This window comes from Monodelphis domestica, chromosome 6, assembly GCF_027887165.1.
Source record: "Monodelphis domestica isolate mMonDom1 chromosome 6, mMonDom1.pri, whole genome shotgun sequence".
Classification (NCBI taxonomy): Eukaryota; Metazoa; Chordata; class Mammalia; order Didelphimorphia; family Didelphidae; genus Monodelphis; species Monodelphis domestica.
In genome coordinates this window covers 277,608,320-277,630,151 of record NC_077232.1, presented here as the reverse complement: position 1 = coordinate 277,630,151, position 21,832 = coordinate 277,608,320, and the positions used below count along the sequence as shown (strand labels likewise).

The 21,832-nt window shown below is 38.3% G+C and overlaps 1 protein-coding gene across 2 annotated transcripts in view; it reads right to left on the bottom strand.

The window, feature by feature from the left end:
- Positions 1-2,070: 2,070 nt before the first annotated feature.
- The window catches only part of RASGEF1B (RasGEF domain family member 1B), a 45,108-nt gene continuing 25,346 nt past the window's right edge, over positions 2,071-21,832 (bottom strand). The window contains exons 6-14 of one of the 2 annotated variants that reach the window (XM_001362167.4): positions 21,098-21,172; positions 17,740-17,835; positions 17,437-17,539; positions 15,711-15,790; positions 14,152-14,247; positions 12,468-12,563; positions 10,807-10,930; positions 8,936-9,008; positions 2,071-3,044 (exon numbers count right to left, since the gene is read on the bottom strand). In XM_001362167.4, the coding sequence (XP_001362204.2) occupies positions 3,020-3,044; positions 8,936-9,008; positions 10,807-10,930; positions 12,468-12,563; positions 14,152-14,247; positions 15,711-15,790; positions 17,437-17,539; positions 17,740-17,835; positions 21,098-21,172 (768 nt within the window). In that variant the 3' untranslated portion in view covers positions 2,071-3,019. Of the gene's footprint in view, positions 3,045-8,573; positions 9,009-10,806; positions 10,931-12,467; positions 12,564-14,151; positions 14,248-15,710; positions 15,791-17,436; positions 17,540-17,739; positions 17,836-21,097; positions 21,173-21,832 lie in introns of those variants that run through there. The other variant, XM_056803260.1, reaches the window with a different exon arrangement.

The window sequence follows — 21,832 nt, the reverse complement described above, 5'->3', positions numbered from 1 at the left end:
ATGGTTTGCTTTTATAGTTCCAACTGACTTTCTAAAAGCTTTCTTTGATTTCCTCCCTGTACTGAATCTACTAGACTTCAAAGTCCCTTCTCCCTCAAGGTGTTCTAGACACCCTGGGTAACAGCTTTGTTGTTTAGTTGTTTCAGTCACTCTTTGTTATCCCATTTGGGCTTTTCTTGGCAAATATACTGGAGTGACTTGCTATTCTTTCTCCAGAAAACCACTTAGGTCTTTAATTTGCAGGTCTCTTTTCCACAGGGATTATTTGGAAAACCCTTCTTACAAAGAACTTAGGGGATCCATGTGGGTGGAATTGTTGGAAGCTGATCTACTTCCTAAAGGTAAGGGAAATGTACAATTGTCTCTACATAAATATGGATGACTAAATTTACCTGGAAGAAGAAGAGATGACTTCCTCTACTTGTTGGCAATCATGAATGAATCCCAAATGAAAGTGAGGGGCAGTCCTTACCCAATCCCTTTGGAGAGGGCAGAGCTTCCACAGAGGACTATAAGGGCCAAAAGACTTGATATTATCTCCTTAAGGGGTCTCTGGGAAGGGGAAGGTTTTGGTGGGTGGTCCAGAGAATAGTGAATGAGAGGGTGCAATATAAACAGACCCTTGGTATCAACATAGATTCCAGGACAGGTTGCATACAAGAAACTTATGACCTTTTAGCTTCTTTAGCACAGATGACAGTGATGAATTGTTGATTGTTAAAGTGTCTGTGCTGTGGTTCTGATGTTTCTGGAGCTCATCATGAGCACCTCACATAAAAGGAAGAACTCTATTATGGTACTATAGTCACTGGCCATGCTGTGGTTTTGATGTTCCTGGTGCTGGTCTGGTTCATTTTTACCACTTTGAATTAGGAGACTTTTCATGAATTGCAAAAACCACCACATGGACCTGACTGTGATATGTGAGAATTGGTCCTTCTGAAGGAGAAAGGAAAAGCCCAGGATCTCTGATTTTTATTTTTGACATTACCCTCCCCTCTTTTTAACTTTTTCTCTTGTCGTTTTTGCATTTTTTTTCTCTTTTCCCCCTAGTATACAACCCATGCCAGGGGAACTTTCCTATAAGTGCTTTATATGCATTTAAATGGCAGAAGATCCTTGGAAAGACCCTGGGCATATCACCACCATATTGTTGTGGTTGTTCATCATTTCAGTCATGCCTAACTCTTCAGGATCCTCTCTGGGATTTTCTTAACAAAGATTCTGGAATGGCTTGCCTTTTCCTTCCCCATTTTATTTTACAGATGAGAAAACTATAGCCAATGGGATTAATTGTCTTCCCAGGATGTCTGAGGCCAGATTTGAACTCAAGAGGATGAAACAGGAAGACCCAAATTCAAATCCAGCCTCAGATACTTATTGGGTATGTAAAACTGGGCAAGACACTTTACCTTGTTTGCCTTGGTTTCCTCATCTGTAAAATGAGTTGCGGAAGGAAACAGTAACTCACTCTAATCTCTGTCAAGAAAACCCCAAATGGGGTCATGAAGAGTTGGACATGACTGAACAACAAATTATGTTGTTTGTTGTGGTATGCAATTATGAAGTGGTATGCAATAGGACTAATTTTGTGTTTTCCCACAATATGGAATATGCCTACAATGCCCTCAGAAGACTGGGATTAGCTTTCTGTAAGGGGAAAAAAAGTTGCTCCTGGGGGGCCCAATTGGTCTAGGCTTCCTTACAGATCAGCTTCTATGAAAAGAGGAAGAATTAAGCTTAGTTGCAGCTTCTGTATCCTTGTTGCATTAGGGCAGAGTCAATTTTCTTTTTGTTAACCATTCAATGACAGTAATTGTGTCCCCAAACTGAATCTGAACTCAGCCCATTTCTCTTACACGTATGCCTCATGTTCTGGTGTGTATGCATACCATGGATTGGTCATATGAGCATCATACTGATTTATCACATGCTCATGATATGGTGATGATAGACACATCACATACTGATCAATTATGTGCATATTATCTTTATACCAACTGCTGGTCACACACACATTGCTAGCTCATCACAACAGCATTACCATGGAAATAAGCAAGAGAAATGATGTCAGAGAATATTTTAGATGTATTGGGGACTCCAGGAGTACCTTTTCAAAAAGCAAAACTGTTTGAACTTACATAGGAAAAGAAATTTTCCATAATTATGATTAACAAAAAAAAAAGACTATTGAAGGAAAAGAATACAACATAAAGGCAATTTGTAAATAGCTCAAAAAAAAATAAAACTACTTGTTAACACATTAAATAGTTCAGCTTTAAATGAAAGTTTTCTAGTGGCCATCTTCCACGCCACAGCATTAATCTTCATTATTATTTTAAATAATTTATATTAGTAAAAATGAGTTTGCTAACCAGCAGCTAACTCAATACCTTATGGGATAGGGGAAACTGATGAAAAAACACACCATATCAGACACCCAATGGAAGCGAACTAAGTATGCAGCATTGGCTCTGTCTGTCAATACTGGTGAAGGTGAGCTTCTTGGATTATTGAAGTTTTTGTTCTTTTCTTTTTTTGATTCCTAAATGAACAAAGAAATCTAGGCTTTTTATGAGTCATCATTGAGCCTTGGCATGCCCATTAGCAGCAAATCTTCAACCCAAACAATGCAAGAGGGTGCATGTAGGCATCGACTCTTTTTCTCTTTCCAGGTACAGAGTGACTCATTCCCATGGAGAGTCCGAGAAAGATGAATCACGTGGAAATTCCAGTAGCTTCAGAGGATTGTGTTAAAACTGCCCTCAGTCAGTATTTGAGTCCCACACATGGTTTCTCAACCCGTCATCTGCGGGAAGTCTGTTGCCCCTTTGTTCTCAAATGAATTTGCTTTCTTGGTTCACATAAGCCCCTCTTTCATCTGCCAGGTTCAAGGTACCCATCACTTTCCTACCGCGGGATGCTGAAAATAACAAGGGTGATGTGATGTGTTCCTAAAGGAGCGAATGCACAGCAGCGATGGTATTAGCTACAGCAGTGGCCATCAGCATCTCTCATGTTAAGTTCTGCCTAAGAAGTTGGACCTGAAAAAAAATCATGAGAGAATATTATGGCTCATACATAGTAGGGAGGACTTTAATGATCAATTTACACTTGTTCTGAAGCTTGTTTTTCCATACTAGGAAAGACCCCTGGATCATTTCATGAATGTTTGCAAGTGGTTTCCTGGAATATACCCTTCACTAGGCAGATATGAATGACTTATAAGGATCTTTGCTTTTCTTCCTTAGTCAAGGGAAAGCCTTTAAAATCCTGAACATGGCAACAAACAGATTAGCAATAGTTACTGACTGAGTATGCCACACACTGAGCAGAAAAAAGAGGAAGGGCTTATTCCTGAGGAGGAGGTGAATTTATGCAAGATGCTAAAAGCTGGTCTCCTTCATGAGTGAGAAGGCAAATGTGGGGGTAGGTAGGTAGCTCAGCAGATTGAGAGCCAGGACTAGAGAACCTAGGCTCAATTTTGACCTCAGACCCTTAAAAGCTGGGTTACCCTGAGCAAGTCACTTACCTCCCACTGCCATTAATCCTTACTGCTCTTCTGCTTTGGAACCATTACACAGTATTGATTTCAGTTAGAAAGTAAGGTTTTTTTAATGATTAAAAAATAAAAGGCAAATGAATTTTTAAAAAAGGAAAATTAGAGAGAGCACTTGGATTCCAAGTCAGAAGTTGGATGTGAACAGAATTTTTCTAGGATCTAAAGGGGAAATAATTACAGGAACATGGCACCTGTCAATTAAGGATAGATTAAACAATTATGAACTCCTAGATCTCTTGTTGCCTAGCTTTTGGTTCTGAAGAGCCTGAGGCATAATCAATAAAAAATGTCTTTTAAACACAATGTTTGTTGGGGAAGAATTTACACGTTAGCTAGGATTGTTTTAACTTGTCTGGATTCCATAGATAAGTAGGTGATTTCCTCTTGACTTACTTATCTGATTAGCCCCCAAAAAAAGTTAGGAGAGAAAAAGGAGCTAAGTTTGGCAAAGGATCAGGTGATATTGCAAAAGAGTTTTAGTCAGTGGTTTTCTGGTTCCTTTTAGGGTCCCTATGCCCATTTCAAAACCTGTTTCCCAAGATTTTTTTTAATAGCTCTGCTCCCCCACCCTAACCCTGAGCCTATAAATCTTTCTAATCAAGAGGAAAAATCAGATTGTCACTTTTTGTGTTAAATAATGTAGTGAATGCTTTTCTTATTTTTTTTTTAGGGGAAAAAAAAGGAAGCCAAAGGAATGTTGAAACTGGGAGGCACCAGGAAAAGAAAGGCTGTCCAGTATCCCTTAAATCACTTTACATAGAAAGCAGCTAGATGGCTCAGGGGTAAAAAGCCAAGCCTGGAGACAGGATGTCATGGGTTCAAATCTGGCCTTAAGTCACTTCTTAGCAGTATGACTCTGGGCAAGTCACTTAACTTCCATTGCCTAGCCCTTACTTTTGCCTTGAAACTGATACTTGATATCCATTCTAAGACAGAAGGAAAGAGTTTTTTTTTTAATCTATCATATAGGTAAAAGAATACTCAATTATTATTATATTTTAATGAAATAGAGCACTTTAATTTTTGCAAAATTATTTTTATTTTTCTCATTTAAAATCCAGCCTATGCATAAAGCCAGCTTAGAGGCAACAAGTTCTTAGCTGGAGACTCCTTGTAAGGATTTTAAACAGAGCCAGATGATTGATTATTTGACATGTGATGTTAGAATGGAGATTCTCTTCAGGTAGGGGTCAGACTAATATGGCCATTGAGATCCCTTCCAACATTCAGGCTCTTAAAATTTTAGGTTAATAGAATTGAGAAACATTGGATTTATTCGTCTCTAGGATGTGTTCTGGACTGACTGTATCATGCCCCAGCTCTCTCCAGTCTTGGAATTCAAGCATGTAATGTAGCTTCCTCAGCCATGGTTTCTAGACTTTAATGCCCTTGTTTCATTGCTCTCTAGCTTATGCTCCCAACTTTATTACTTCATTTTGTCCCATGGTGGGGACCTTTGTTTCCATCCTTTTCTCTCCTTCAATTTCCTTTCAAATACATCCTTTTTCCATTAAAAGATAGGCTTTATGAGGGCAGGACCTGCCTTTCTTTCTATTTGTATTAATCTCCCACTGGCACATAATCAGGTTAATAAATGTTTGCTGACTTGATGACTTAGATTGAGTCAGAAAAACTGGCTTCTTTTCTGACAGCCACTTATCAGCTGTGTGGCCTTGGGCAGGTCACTTAATATTACAGATAGCTCTCAGTAGCTTCCTCTGTAAAATGGAAAAATAATAGTTGTACTGCCTATATATGTATAGTACTCCCTACTAATCAAATGAGAATGTGCCTAATTTTCACCTCTCTCTTCTGGTTCAATGACTCAGAGGAACCACAGTCAGACTTTTAAAAAGGAGGATTTTAATTCTTTTGGGGAAAAGGAAACCAGAATCTAAAGCTTTTAAAAGTAACCAACATGGGGCAGTGGCTCAGTGGATTGAGAGCCAGGTTTAGAGATGGTAGGCCATAGGTTCAAATCTGGCTTCTGATCTTTCCTAGCTGCATGACCCTGGGCAAGTCATTTAACCCCAAATGGCGAGCCCTTACTGCTTTTCTGCCTTGGAACCAACACATAGTACTGGTTCTAAGTATGGTTCTGGGTAAGGGTTTAAAAAAATAAAACTAACAAACAGAATAAAAAAAGATTCTAGTTCTATCTTTTGTGTTTTCCCCATTATGCTAATTAGAATGGACAGTTACACTGAATTTAAAAATATAGTCCTCTATCTAAGACATTGTATAATTAATGTATTTTACCTATTGGAAGGGATACTAGTGGATAGAATGAGAGGCCTGGAGTCAGGAGGACTTGGGTTCAAATCTGACCTCAGACAATTCCTAGCTATGTGACCCTGAACAAGTCACTTAATCCCAACTACCTAACTCTTGCTACTCTTTGTTGTTGTTTTTTTTAAACCCTTACCTTTTGTCTTGGAATCAATACTGTGTATTGGTTCCAAGGCAGAAGAGTGGTGATTGTGAATTTCAAAACTACTCCACCCTATTCAGACCATTCTTTAGAAGATCAGATTTTGCTATTTCCTGATCAATAACAATAGAGATACTTGAAATAACAGAATCAGGTCTTGGGAACTACATTCTCCACCTTACTCAGTGTAACAAGATTAGGAAGGGCTGCAGCAAACTCAAGATTTAATTACTTGAGAATATGGCCTTCAACAGACATGTGCAAAAAAAAGGACAGTCCTCTGGGGGGTCCTAGGTCAAGCTTGAGCCACCATTGGAACATGTGAGACGCAGGAAGTGAGGTAGAGAACAGCCTCTGGAGTTCTTGGGACTTCCTGGGAGGAGGGCTAGAGGCAGTTGGAGGCTGGTGCTTGAGGTTGGAGGAGCCCCGCAGACTTCTTTCCTTCAGATTGGTCACCTGAGTGATAAGGACTGATCCCTTTCCCTGCCTTGGCTATGTTTTGGCTCAGCCTGAGCCAGAGTGGTTCTGAGTTAAACTTCTTCCCTTCTCTCCCTCTTTCCTTCTCTCCCTTTTTCCTTCTCTCTCTCTCTCTCTCTCTCTCTCTCTCTCTCTCTCTCTCTCTCTCTCTCTCTCTGTCTGTCTCTCTGTCTCTCTCTGTCTCTGTCTCTGTGTCTCTGTCTCTCTCTCTCTGTCTCTCCCTCTAATATTTTCTTCCTCCTGTTGTAATTAAAACATCATAAAAATTTGGCAGCTGACTTGAGTGTTTCATTTAGGAATTACATAGGTGAATTCCTTGGTGACCTTAAATTAGTATATATCAATCTTTTAGAGTGATTTCAATATCACAGTTGTAAGGGCTAGGCAATGGGGGTTAAGTGACTTGCCCAGGGTCACACAGCTAGGAAGTGTCTAAAGTTAGATTTGAATCCAGGACCTCCTGTCTCTGGGCCTGGCTCTCAATCCACTGAGCCACCCAGCTGCCCCTTGGTCTTTGGTTTTTTGATACTAAGAAGGAAGAGTTTTGTTTTTTTTTAAAGGAAAGAATACTAGCAAGATTATAGACTATTACTGCACAATGGGCTACTTATATTGCCATAATTCCAGGCCATTGGCCAGAAGTTCTGGGATATGCAGCTCCTGAGACAGAGAACATGTGTGATTGGATGCTGGAGGAATAGCACTAGAATATTAGCACTGAGGAAAAGAGGTAAAAAAAAAAATAGAATGGCTAGTGATTTCCTGTAATTGGAAAATTAATTATTAAAAAAATTCTGCAGAATTCTCATTGTCTTTTCCAATAAGGTGAGGGATAATTCTGTTTTTTATTGGCCATCTTTCCAAACCTATATTGAATTTGTAAGAATTTTCAGTAGAAAATTTTGGCAAATTCAGACCAGGATTATTTTTGATCTGGTTTACTCTTAAGAACACATCTAACTTGAAATGGGATTTGTTAACAGCCCCTAAAATGCTGGATGACAGAAGGAAGAGAAGTAATTTTTCACACCAGCACCAGCGCCTCTAAAAACCTGAATGAGAACATCCTGTAAAAATGGAGATTTGAACCCCAGACTTCAATTCTCAGAAGTCCTTAGTAGTTCCCAGAATTCCCTAAAATCTCACCTGAGTGCTCACCTGGGCCGAGAACAAAATGGGTATTTAAACTGACTGTATCACCTACTTGCTCTCTCTGCTTCTGCTTCTAAGCACACAGGTCTCTCTACCAGGCAGGCAAGATGTAGGTTGCACATGCTTTTCTTATTTTGTATTTCTTTATTTCTTAATTCTAATAATCTTTAATAAACCTCTAAAAATATAATAATTTTTAGTAGAGAAGCTAAATTTTAATTGTTACAATCCTAATACAAAGATGAAAAATTCCTGAATAGCTTTGTTTTGAGAATGCAATAAAACAGCTTAAGTTTAGACTACAATGTCTTTTGAACAACCTCCTAATTTACCTTTGCTTGAGAAAACATTCTTACACAAATAACATGATCCCAGATCCCAGAATTTTAGAGCTGAAGGCAACCTTGGAGATGATCTGGTCCACAACCCTACCTTCATTTCTACAAAAAGATGCTGAGGTCTAGGGGATGGTGAGCTGACCAAGATTACAGAGTTAGCTTAGTGGAAGGAGAGGGTAGAATCATCACTATGGCCTGTGACTGGCCCCCTTGTCCAAAGTTCATTCTAGTAGACCACAGGTTAAGAATAATTCATTTCATAATACTCATAACCCAGATCAAATTGTTTACCATTTCTGAGAGGGGGAAAGGAGGGAGGAAGACAATTTAGATCTTACAATTTTGAAAAATGTATGTTGAAAATGATTATTACATGTAACTGGGAAAATAAAATGTTAAAAAAATTTTTTTTAAAGAATAATTCATTTCATGGGCAGCTAAGCAGCAGAGCAACAGGACTAGAGTCAGGAGAATGTGGGTTCAAATCTGGCCTCAGATACTTCCTAGTTGTGTGTCCCTGGGCAAGTCTCTTAATCCCAATTGCCTGGCCCTTGCCACTCTATTGTCTTAGAATTGATATTAAGATAAGGGTTAAAAATGGATACTAAGGTAAGAGTTAAAAAAATGAATAATTTATTTTAGAAGATAAAACAGGGGAGAAGAAAGAATTAAAACTCAGAAAGATATATACCTGTCAGCTTCAAAAACAAAAAATCAAGTGACAGAGGGATACTAATAAATAGTATTTGACATAGGGATGAGGCTTTATTCATGGGACCTTATAGAAGAGAGTTCACATATGCCAGTTAATCACGTTGAACATTTCAGGAGATCTGACAGAAGGACATACAGTGATTAAAACAGCACACTCATAGCTTCTTGAGAGGAGAGTCCAAATTTTTGTCTTTGATTGAGGAGCTGTAATTAGACTAGCATCTTGGATTTGTTGATAAACAATAAACTTTTGGAATATACCTTAGAGACTTCCATCTGTCCTTTTCTATGTTATTTTCTGGGCCCTCACTTTCATAGGAAGCCAGGTAAAGAGCTGAAATAAAAAATAAGAGGAATGTTAGCAGTAGTTGGGGCAGCAAGGTAGCACAGTGGATAGATTACTGGGCCTGGAGTCAAGAAGACCCGAGTTCAAATTTGGACTCTAGACACTAGCTTAGCTGTGTGACCCTGGGCAAGTCATTTAACCCTAATTGCCTAAGCCCTTCTGCCTTAGAATCAATTCTTATGATTAATTCTAAGACAGAAGGTAAAGGTTTGAAAAAAATGCTTAGAATTTATGCTGCATGAATACTCAAAGCCATCATAGAATCAGGGTCAAGAAGGAGGGAGAAAAATCATTTCTTGATATTCCAAAATTTTTTTAATTAAGAATATTTTTCCATGGTTATATGATTCATATTCTTTCCTTCCCTTTCTCCCCCTTCCTGTAGCCAACAAGCAATTCCACTGGGTTTTACATGTGTCACTGATCAAGATCTATTTCCATATTATTAATATTGGCCATAGAGTGATCATTTAGAGTCTACATCCCCAATCATATCCCCATTGACCCACGTGATCAAGCAGTTGTTTTTCTTCTGTGTTTCTACTTCCACAGTTCTTCCTTTGGATGTGGATAGTGTTCTTTCTCATTAGTCCTACAGAATTGTCCTTGATCCTTGTATTGCTGCTAGTAAAGAAGTTCGTTACATTTGATTGTACCACAGTGTATTTGTCTCTTGTGTGTAACATTCTCCTGGTTCTGCTCCTCTCACTCTGTATCAATTCCTGAAGGTTGTTCCAGTTCACATGGAATTCCTCCAGTTCATTATTCCTTTGAGCACAATGCTATTTCATTTCCAACAGATACCACAATTTGTTCAGCCATTCCCCAATTGAAGGGCATCCCCTCATTTTCCAATTTTTTGCCACCACAAAGAGCATGGCTATAAATATTCCAAAAAATTTTGATAGCTCATAGGCAATTATACCCCAAAGAGATAATAAGGAAAAAATACCTGTACAAAAATATTTACAGTACTATCCCTATCCAGAGAAAGAACTCTGGGGACAGAAACACAGAAAAAAAAAACCTATGATTGATCACATGGTTCGGATGAGGATCTGACTGGGGATGTAGACTTTAAACGATCACTCTATTGCAAATAGTAATAATATGGAAATAGGTTTTGAACAATGATATATGTAAAACCCATTGGAACTGCTTGTTGGCTCCAGGAGGGAGTAGGGGAAGGAAAGAACATGAATTATGTAACCATGGAAAAATATTCTAAATTAATTAATTAAAAATTTTTTTTAAAAAGCAAGAAATATTTATGGCCCAACTTTTCAGTCTTGTATATTTCTTCACCGCTTCCTTGCTGTAATAATGAGACATTATCCAGACTTGCTCCTATTAAGAGAATTTAAGTGTTAACTAAGTGGCTCACTGGATAAAGAGCCAACTTTGGAGATGGAAGGTCCTGGGTTCAAATATGACCTCAGACACTTCCTACCTGTATAACATTGGACAAGTCACTTCACCTTAATTGCCCAACCCTTAGCTTTCTTCCTTGGAACCAATACACAGTATTGATTCTAAGACAGAAGGTGAGGGTTAAGAAAAAATGAAGAGAGTCAAAAGCACCAACTGAACTTAAATAACACCACCCCCAAAGTTGCTGCTCAATGAATAAGCAAAATGGATACTAGAATAAACTGTAGATTATCCTGTAGATAACAGAGATGACAGGAGATAATCAGAGGTCAGGAAGAAGCAAGGACAGAGTGTTGTTGTTTAGATAATTCCAAGAGGAATGACAGAGAGAAGTTCAACTGAATGTCATGCTTACTATCCTCACTGAAGACAGGAACAGTGAGCAGATACTGCAAAGTCTTCCGCTCTCTCTCAAAGGGACACTCAACTTGTTTCCATATCATAAATTCACTCACTTGTTTGGCCAGCTCCCAGAATTTCTAAAAAAGGGAAAGGAAGAAACATACAAATAAAATTTGAAAGGTGCTCCCTAAAAAAATAAGAAGGAAACAATTCCTATTGAAAGCACTTTAGAAGTGTGTGCTGTTATTCTTTCTTTACATCAGATTGTGTTGTGACATCCATTTCTATGCATCACCATAAAGGTTCTATTTCTCTCCATAAAGAATCCTGCAAGAATTCAGCCCTTGAATTTTCGCACCTATAAAATAATGGTTTTGTCACTTTGGGTTTCTAGGGGGCTTAACTTTCTTCCCCAACACCTTTGAGATCACTTTGAGATCACTCATAATCCTCTGGATGGATCTAGAAAAAAAGTCATCTGTTTTTTTTCCATATGACAGCCCTTCCCACAGTGGGGAAGAATTGTAATACACAATGTAGATATACAACATATTTTCTTTTAAAAAAGTGTTTAATTTTATTTCCTCTCCAAGTACATGTAAAAAGAGTTTCCAACATTTAAAAAAGAATTTTGAATCTTGAATTCTCTCCTTCCCTTCTCCTCTCTGCCATGGAGATGGTAAGTAATCTGATATACATTTTATATGTATACAACACATTTCAAAAGTTTGGAGATACAATGGGATAGAGTCAACAATAAAATTATACCATGGGCAGCTAGGTGGTTCAGCTTACAAATCATTGGGCCTGGAACCAGGAAGACTCATCTTCCAAAGTTCAAATCTTGTCTCAGACACTAGCTGTGCGATTCCAGGCAAGTCATTGAACCCTGTTTGCCTCAGTTTCCTTACATGTAAAATGAGCTGGAGAAGGAAATGGTAAACTATTCCAGTATCTTTGCCAAGAAAATCCCAAATGGAGTCACAAAGAGTTAGGCATGACTGAAAAACAAACGAACAACACTAAAAAGAAAATTTAACCTTTCTTTTTGTGATTCATAAGTCATAGAAAAAGCCTGATGCTGATATTATGTGAACATGGATATGATTGTTCAGGAGAGGGAAAGAAGTGACTACATTATATTATTAGCTACATAAAACACTACATTATCCTGCTTTTTAGTAAATCTAGGTAGGTGCTAGGTGGTGCCATGGATAAAGCACTTTGTACTTGATGGTGACTCAATTAGGAGCATGAAGAGCATTTTATTGGCCTATGACATTTCTTAGTTGTGTGACCCTGGGCAAGTCACTTATCTCCATTGCCTAGCCCTTGTCACTCTTCTGCCTTGGAACTAATACAAAGTATTGATTCTAAGATGGAAAGCAAGTGTTTAACAAAAAGTTTTTTTAAGAAGCTAGGTGGCTTTGTGGACAGACTGATAGTCGGGAAGAGCTGAGTTCAAATAGTGCCGGAGACACTTCCTAATTGTGTAACCCTGGGGCAAGTGACTTAATTCTTTCAAGTTTCTCATCTAAAAAATGGGGATGAGAGCATGTACTTCCCAGAGCTGTTGTAATAATAAAATGAGAAAATATTTGTGAAGTGATTTCCAAACCTTGAAGTGTTACATATTTATTTCTTCATGTAATAATAAATATTTAATCCACTCACCTCAAAATTAATATGACCATTTGGAAGACGATTTGCACAGCCCTCATTGAGAAAGTAGATATCTTTGATAAAGAGACTGAAGAAGGGTATTACAATCTAAAGAAAACATAAGATTCTGTTTTTTCTTATGTAAAAAAAAGTACCCAATAAAGAAATGAGATCAAAGTCTTAATTAAGTCATTTTATAACAATCTTAACAACGAATCCTAAATAATATCACCAGGCATTACTAGAAAGAGTCCTTCTTTTAGCTGAGACTGGAAAGATCCTAATAGAAGTTAGCTCGGTGGATTGAGAGCTAGCCCTAGAGACGGGAGGTCCTAGGTTCAAATATGGCCTCAGACACTTCCCAGCTGTGTGTGACCCTGGGCAAGTCACTTGACCCCCATTGCCTAGCCCTTACCACTCTTCTGCCTTGGAGCCAATACACAGTATTGACTCCAAGATGGAAGGTAAGGGTTTAAAGAAAAAAAAAAGGGGGGCAGCTGGGTAGCACAGTGGATTGAGAACCAGTCCTAGAGATGGGAGGTCCTAGGTTCAAATCTGGCTTCAGCCACTTCCCAGCTGTGTGACCCTGGGCAAGTCACTTGACCCCCATTGCCTAGCCCTTACCACTCTTCTGCCTTGGAGCCAATACACAGTATTGACTCCAAGATGGAAGGTAAGGGTTTAAAAAAAAAAAAGAAGTTTTCTAGTAAAAGAGAAATGCCAGTAATTCTCTTTTCCAATTAGGAGATGACAAGGAGTTTTTTTTTTGGTTGTTGTTGTTTTTGTGGAAATAGACTTGGGTTCAGGGGGGAAATGATTGAAACATACTATTGAGAATGGAAAAGAAGCTTTTGAGGGGTTTATTCCTAATTCTACAGCTGAAAATAAGACCAAAATCTCACATAACCCCAACTGTTTTCACCTTTTCTTATTATGCTAAAGTGTATTTGATAGCCTGCTCATCAGTTCCAGGCTCAGGAGACACTGTTTTAAGATAAGAAAACATCTATATAAGCCTTTTCTTCCTCCATCTCCAAACATCTTTGCCTACTGAGAAGGTTAAGTCCTAGAATACCCCAGCATTTCCAGGCTCAGCTGCTGCTTTCTAGTGAGAAAATGTGACATTCATCTCACGAGATTAGCAACAGCTTCCTCAGAGAGGAAATCACACAAGTACCATTGTATGGCAATATTTTGGGAGAAGCATCTGATAGAAGAGGGAGAAGTGTGCTGTCTTGCCTTTAGCTTTCTATCTCAGGGGACACTCTCTTTCATCCCATGTACCTTCCTATTCATAATGATAACAAATAATCCCTACTTCCAAGGAGAAGGTTTGTGGTATCTTCTTTCATGTTCACATGGAGTTTTTTTTGGGATTCACTTATAAAACAGATGGAGCAGAACAAAGAGAGTATGGAAGTACATCAAATTTACATTTGTACAAAATATACATCTAATGCAGTTATTGGGGTGTGGTTTATAAAGTTAACTCAATAAAAAATGGGAAAGTCTCCCAATTGTGGTCAATTCATGATCTAATTTGCTTTTCCCTTCCCCTCCCCCCACCAACTCCTGTGCCCCAAAAGAAAAAATGAGTAGCCTAGTAAAAGGAGCATCATTGCATTGCATTTCAGAATATAACATATGATCTCTCACACTAAAAAGCTTCTCATATCAGTCTATTTTTGCAATTTACCTTCTCTCTGCTACTGTGAGCTGTCAAAGACCTCTGTGCTGCTGCTCTGAGAGCTGTTCGGTAATTATAAAAATTGCTTGAAGGATCCATCTGATGCTATACACAGAAGAGAAGCAGCATTACTACTCAGCATCCCCTAACAATAAGAGACAACTGTATTTTGCAATTATGATAACCAGTCAATTTCTGTGAAGACAATTAGATTAGGGATAGAGTTTATTTTTAATGTAAAGAATAGATGATATGGTATAAAACTTTTTCAGGTGACTGAAATAGATTTTACTAGTTGCAAGAATTGATAATTGGACTAGACATCATCTAGTCCAAATTCATAGAAAGTTAACACTTAAGGGCAGTTGGGTGGCCGAGTGGATGGAGTTAGGAGGACCCAGGTTCAAATCTGGCCTCAGATATTTCCTAGCTGTGTAACCCTGGACAAGTCACTTAACTCTCACTGCCTAGCCCTTATGCCTCTTCTGCCTTGGATCCAATATCCAGTATTGATTCTAAAATGGAAGTTAAGGGGTTGAGAGAAAGAGAGAGTGAGAAAAAGGGAAAGAGAGATGGGGGGGAAGAGGAGGGAGAGAGAGAATGTTATTTTGGAGCACAGTTCTTAAGAGTTAGGAAACCTGGATTTGAATCCCATCTAATACATTTACATTCTGTATGACTTTGGGTAAAGTCTGCTGAGTTCCAGCTTTCTATCTATAAAATGGGTTTAATAATGTCTACTCCATAGGGATGTTTTGAGGTTATGTGCTATATAAACCTGAATCAATATTGCAACACAGTGCTTTCAGATTTACATTTGTTATAAACAATAGTAATTATATATTTACTGAATGCTATGTGACTTAGTAACAGTAATAATTTTTGATGAATGACTCTAAATGACCCAATTATTCTCAGCAATACAGTGATTCAAGACAATCCTACAGACTCATGATGCAAAATGCCAACTGCCTTTAGAGAAAGAATTTATGGAGTCTGAATGTGGACTAAAGCATACTATATTTCACTTCATTTCTTCTTTGAGATTTCTTCCACAAAATGACTAATACAGAAAAATGTTTTACAAGATTATACATGTAAAATGTATATCAGATTGCTTACTGTCTCAGGGTGAGGGGAAGGGGAGAAAAGAGGGGAAGTGGGAAGAGAATTTAGAATTCAAATTTAAAAAATATATATTTTAAAAAGTGACATAACTGTTTTCTTTTTCATAGTCCTCCAAGTTCTTCTACTTCCATTTACTTGGTACTGTATATAAAGCCGTTGTATTTAAAGACCAAAATGCTGCTGTCAAGATAGGGTTTAATAAGTTATAATTATATTAATGAAAAAGGGAAAACTCCTGACTCATAATCAAGCTAGGGCCCTATTTATAGTTCTCTTTTCTTCTAACTGGATATCTCTTTGCACTAGGTCTTAAAGGATGATGGTTCTGAGTCTTTTCGGTGGTCGAAGGCCAGGTCCATCCATGAAGCAAGGGGAAAGCAGCTTCCCTTTGCAAGAATCAAAAAATGCTGGGATTCCTTCAAAGCATCTAGTATACTTACTTCGAGAATGTCAAACTTGGCAGTCTTCACTTTGGCCCATGTTTTTTTTAGCCGGGAGACAGGACTCATGTTCATACCAGCTTTCCATTTAAAATTAAAAAATAAAAAGGCAAATCAAATACAAAATTCTATTCTAAATTATGAGTCTAAAAATGTATCTATTATTGAGGTTTCTGCAAATGACTATAGATATTGTAAACTCTAGAAACCATGCATTCTATTCTCTTAAAAATCCCTTCTCTTTGTGTCTACTCTGTGCACAGCAGGAGTTCAATCTAATTTTAGAAATTAAATGCAAGTATCTTTAGAATTAAATAGGAGGGAGCAGCTGGGTAGCTCAGTGGATTGGGAGCCAGGCCTAGAAACAGGAGGTCCTAGGTTCAAATATGGCCTCAGAAATTTCCCTGTGTGACTCTGGGCTAGTGACTTAACCTCTATTGCCTAGCCCTTGCCAATCTTCTGCCTTGGAATCAATATACAGTATTAATCCATATATATAAATGATGATTGATCCAATATATAGAATCAACACATAGTATTGATTCCAAGGCTAAAAAAAAAGAATCAAAAAGGAAAATTGCTCTCAATGACCCAAATAATTTCGGACCTCTGGTATTCATACTTTACAAAAGAGAGACAGGTTCTCTGACATCATTACATAGCAAGGAAAATTAATTTAATTTTTTAACCTAGGCCTGCTGTCAAATGTGGCCTCAGAAGCGTCCTACCTGTGTGACCTTGGACAAGTCATTTAATCTCTGTTTTGGTTTCTTTGTATAATGGCAGTGATAATAGCACCCACCTCTTAGGGTTGTTCTGAGAATCAAATGAGATAATATCTATAAGGCTTTTATGTGCAATGTCTGACTTATTTCCAGGGGAACTGTGAAACTCTGAGGTTTTTTATTCCTCCAAGTTAGGGGTTCTTATCCTGGGGTCTGTGAATCTGCTTTTGTTGCATTTTAATAACAGTATTTCAATCTAAGTGATTTGTTTTGCAATCCTATGTATTTTATTTCATGCATTTAAAAACATTATTCTGGGTAGGGGTCCTTAAGGTTTCACCAGATTGACACACAAAAAAATTCAGAACCCCTGCAGTTAAAATTTGTGTCTTAGAGCGATTTATTCTGCTCATTTCCATTCAATTTTCTAGCCAAAGTGGCATTGACATTTGTCAGAATTTTTTGTTACTTTTCTAAATGGAAGAATGGGAAAGAAAGAAAAGGGTCAAATTATGAAGACAACTCCATTCTGTTCATGCTCTGTTCTTTTATCTAGGTCATCTCTAGCTATACATCTTTGAAAACTATTTGGATTCCATTTTAGTTCCAGGCTACATACCCAATACACAACCTTTCCAAGCCCCTGTTAAGAAGCAGCTCCACTGCCTTTAATTATGCAAAATGAGTCAGTCAACAAACAGTTATTAAATACTTACTATGTGACAGACTAAGTGATGAGGATGCAAAGAAAAGCAAAAATCATCTATAAAATGGGACACAATGGAGAAAAAATTGGCAACCACTACTGTATCTCTGAAAGAAAACCCTATAGACAAACTTCATGGAGTCACACAGAGTCATAAACAATTGAATAACAATATTTCCCTTCTAGAACATCAAATAAACTGTTAAATTTATAAACTCCTCATCTTTTGTTGACAATTGTTTTCCATCAGTCTCACTATAAGGAAAATGGCAAGATCCTTCCTGAACATACTCACATATTATTGCCATTAAAGAGTTGAAGTTGCCAATGTTGAAACACTCCCGGGCAACATCAATGAAATATTCAATCATTCTTGCTCGATGCTTCTTTTTTACAGGCTGAAAAACAATAGAAGTGGAATGTGACTTACCAGGGGACAGGTGGAAAGCCAATAGAATGAGTAAGCCTATAAGAGGATGGATGGAAAGCCAACCTAAAGAGCAGATCTGCCAGAGGATGGATGGAAAGATGAGATAATGACTCCTAAGCCCAATGAGGGCTAGTTTGCTAGAGGATAGTAAATGATCTATTCTCTCACCATGCAAATTTCAGTGGCAACCAAGTAGCTGAGTCGATTAAACCATTCCACATAAGCTTCTAGATTTCGTGTCTTTTTTGGCTCATCATAACAACTCTGAATAAACACAAGAAAAAGAATAGAAATTACTATTACTAATTATCAGACAAAAAGAAAGGCTCAAATCAGAAAGCCTAGAGGAAATAAAATAGTAACATTTTGCCTCACTCAGGGGTGTGTTGATAAAAGTTTGACAACTAACTCTCTAGGGGAAAAAAAGTATTCACAACCCTTATGGATTTAATGGGAATTATTAACATTTTCCCCATCCCTTTCTTATGTCTAGGCAATCAACAAGTCTTGATTGTAATATTTTCTGATTTCTGACTGTACTCTTACATGAGCACACCTTTGCCTCTGTAGCGAGAGAAGTTACAAAGTGCAAAGAAGCTCCAAAGAATCGATTGACAGCCCTCAAGCCTCAGAATTCTTCAAGAGCTGGCTGAGTCAGAGTTCTAAGATGTTGAAGGGACAGGTTTCCAACTGTCTGTCTGGAGCAGAAGGTCAAGCCTAAAGGGTGTGAATCTGGACTCTCCCTGGACAACCTCATCTTGTAAGCTGTCTGCATTAAATTAAGATCAAAAGGAATGAGAAGAAGATCCCCACACATTCTGGTGGACAGAGTGATTTTGGAGGAGCCTTTCTCTCTCTTTCCTGGAACATCTGAGGACTCAACAATGGGATTCCTGTTATTTGACCCACCAAGGACTCTGTGTGTGAGATTCTGGGTTCCCTGTTGGACTTATCCTGAGTAATCTTTAGTTGAGTGAGTTAAACAGGTTAAGCTTAGGAAATTAACTATAGTGGGTTAAATATCTTGGGGCAACTAGATGTAAACCTTTCCCTTTTTCCTTCCCCATCACCCCTTTCTTTGTTAATAAACTCATTTATTTAAGTGTGTTTTTCCCCTTTGTATAAACTTTTCCCCTTCCTAAATCCCCCATAACACCTCCACCTCAGGAATTATGTAAGATGCCATGCCATAAGGGTCCCTGGAGGTCTTGATCTATTTGTTCACTCCAATGTATTCATTTGGGTGCTCTTTCTCCCAGATCCCAGGCTGGGTGACTTGGGATTGGCCAAAGATATTCTTTTATTGAAGCCTTTATACTTTGGCTTAAAAGAATTTGAGCCAATGTCCTCTAAGCTTCAGAGAGGCCAACAAGTGACACCACCATAACAAGGGGGACTGAAAGGACTAGAATACTTGCTTCTAAAATTAAGCATCAAAGTGGCAGCTTAGAGCCAGGGACATATAAGTTCAAATCTTAGCCAACATTTAGCATCTGTATGGGCAATTCATTTACCTTTTCTCATTTGCAAGTTGAGAATAAGACCCATGGTGTCATAGCTGCAAGCTTGTTATGAGGATCAAATACGTACAGTGTTCTTGCCAACTTTAAACAGCTGTTTGATCAATCAGTCAGACAACAACCCTCTATCTCAAGGATTCAATCTTTCTTGGGTCAATGATACCCCACTCCTCTCCAAACTCTCATTCTGGGAGTCTGGTGAAGCCAATGGACATCTCAAACTAATATTATTAAATAACTGAAGGAAATGCTAAATTTCAATTAGAGGTTAGTGAAAATAAAGATGTAATTGTTTTCATTGTTGGGGGAAATAAAGTGAAAATAACAAAGAAAATCTACGGATCTCTGCCTAGTCCCTTGGCAGTTGCTAGTATTATCTCTCATCTCTATTTATCTGGGGAGTTGTTCTTATATCTCCTTAGCTCTCTCTGAGGGCAGTTTTAAAAACCTTTTTCTCTGGTACCTAATCTAATGTATGGTATACAGTAGGAGCTCAATAAATGCTTGCAGATTCTATATGGATTCATCAGTTCATAGATGCAGAACTCAAAAGAGCCTTAGAAGCCATCTAATCCAACTGTCTTATTTAACATAGAAAGAAACTCAGGTTTCTAGATGGCCAATGACTTTGCACAAGGTCATGGAAGTAGTGGAGGACACTGGCAGAATCTGATCCAAGTTATCTGCCACACACTGTACCACAATGTCTTTCACTATCATCATTGAGAGGAGCTGAATGTCCTTCTTGTTCCTGGGACGCAATCAAAAGTGGAGTAATTGGGGCAGTTAGGTTGCTTAGTGGATAGAGAGCCAGGCTTGGAGGCAGAAGGAACTGGTTCAGATCTGGACTGAGCAGTGAGACTGAGCAAGTCACTTAACCCCCACTATCTCACCCATATAGCTCTTCGGCCTTGGGATGGATATTTGTATGGATTCTAAGACAAAAAGTAAAGCTTTAAAAAAAAGTGGAGCAATTTCTTATATTCCCAAGTGCCATGTACCTGAGGTGCTGAATCCATTGGGTATTCCAAAAGTTTAAAATTTGAATGGCTTATAATTATTAAAATTTTAAAGTATTAAGCTGCACCAAGCTTTTGGGACATCGGGTACAAATTATACTGAATTGAACACTTGGCAAACTGGGTGGGTGTGAGGGAGACAGGCACTGGAATGCTGGAATCTGTGATCTCTCAAGTTGTAGAGGAAAGTCTTCACAAAACAATCATTGAAGACTAAAGGGAACTTAGTTCAAAAGCAAAATTCCAATTCAGGTTAATTATTCTTTGTTTTCCCTTTAACAAGTCTCCCTTATCCTTTCCTTGAAGAATTTATTCTGTAGTTCCAGTACTGAAGGAAATCATTGGGACAGAAAGCAGATGTTGTCCTACTCCCAGAAGACCATGATTTCTAGGAGAGTTCAAAATGCATTAAATTGTTCACACTATCTGGAGGGCAAAAATGTGTCTTACAGATTTCCAGTAAGTTTATTTTTAGAGAGAAAGGTTCTGGAATGCTTTATATGTTTGCTGGCTTCAGTCAGATAATAAATAAATAGTTTATCAAGTGTCTTTGCCTGAATCTTAGAGGAAGAGGGAAAAAAAAGACAGAAACTTTTTAACAGCTCCTTATCAGCCAGGCGAATGGCCCTACACTGTCCTTGTAACTGGATCAAAAGCTGAGCATTTGCTTCTGTTTTTTAACAAGAGCTGCAAAAACCATGTCTTTCACCTCCATCAGCCATAATCAAAAGTTCTAATTACATAAATTTCCCAGAAGGAGAAAGAGGGGAAAAAATCAATTATGGGCATAGAAACTTGGAGAAAACACCCACTATTACAAATTACCCACCAAAAAAATCATGTGCATTAAGCTTGTTCATGCAAAACTGAGATGAGGAAGTTTCTAGGACCCCCAAGAATTCCTTCTCAATTTTATTCTATTGAGTTCAGTACAGTAGGCTCACACACACAAATATAGCTTCTAGAAGTCAGTGGAACAGTCTTTACCTTGTCATTGTCCAAAAGGTCTTTCTGCAAAAAGGCTTGGACAAACTCTTCTGGTCCAATATAATTGAGCCTCTCCTGAAAAATTTAAAACCAAACCAAACCATGATGAATCAGCAGTTTCCCCAGCAATATAATTAAACTGGAGAAGGAAGGTATTCTAATGGATGTGTGGGCTGGCCTTGGAATCAGGATGATATGGGTATGAGTCCTATCTTTGGCATATATGGATAGGTGATCCTAGGCAAATCACTTAGTCTCGAGCGCCTCACAACATTTTCTAAGATCCTAGGGTACAATGAGGGTTCAGATTTAGTTTAGCAAAGGAAGTTTCCTCACTTGGAAGTTATATATTCAAATATAAAAGCATAACAAATGGAAAAACTGTGCTCTCTCTGTCTCTGTCTCTGTCTCCTTCTGTTTTAGAATCAATACCATGTATTGATTCCAAGGCAGAAGAGCAGCAAGGGTGAGGCAATGGAGGGTAAGTGACTTGCCCAGGATCACACAGCTTTGAAGTGTCTGAGGCCATACTGGAATCCAGGACCTCTCAATGAGCCCCTTAGCTGCCCCCAACAGCTCTTGTTTTTCAAGCTGAAAGGCTTTACCCCAATTACAAGCAAGTAGTTCTCTGCTCCAGTGAATTCTCTGTCTTAGTCTGAGAGAGAAGCTTTTTAGGCCTCCAAAGCAGAAGCCTATATGGCTAGGACTAGAGCAAGGGTCTGAATGAAAAGGGAA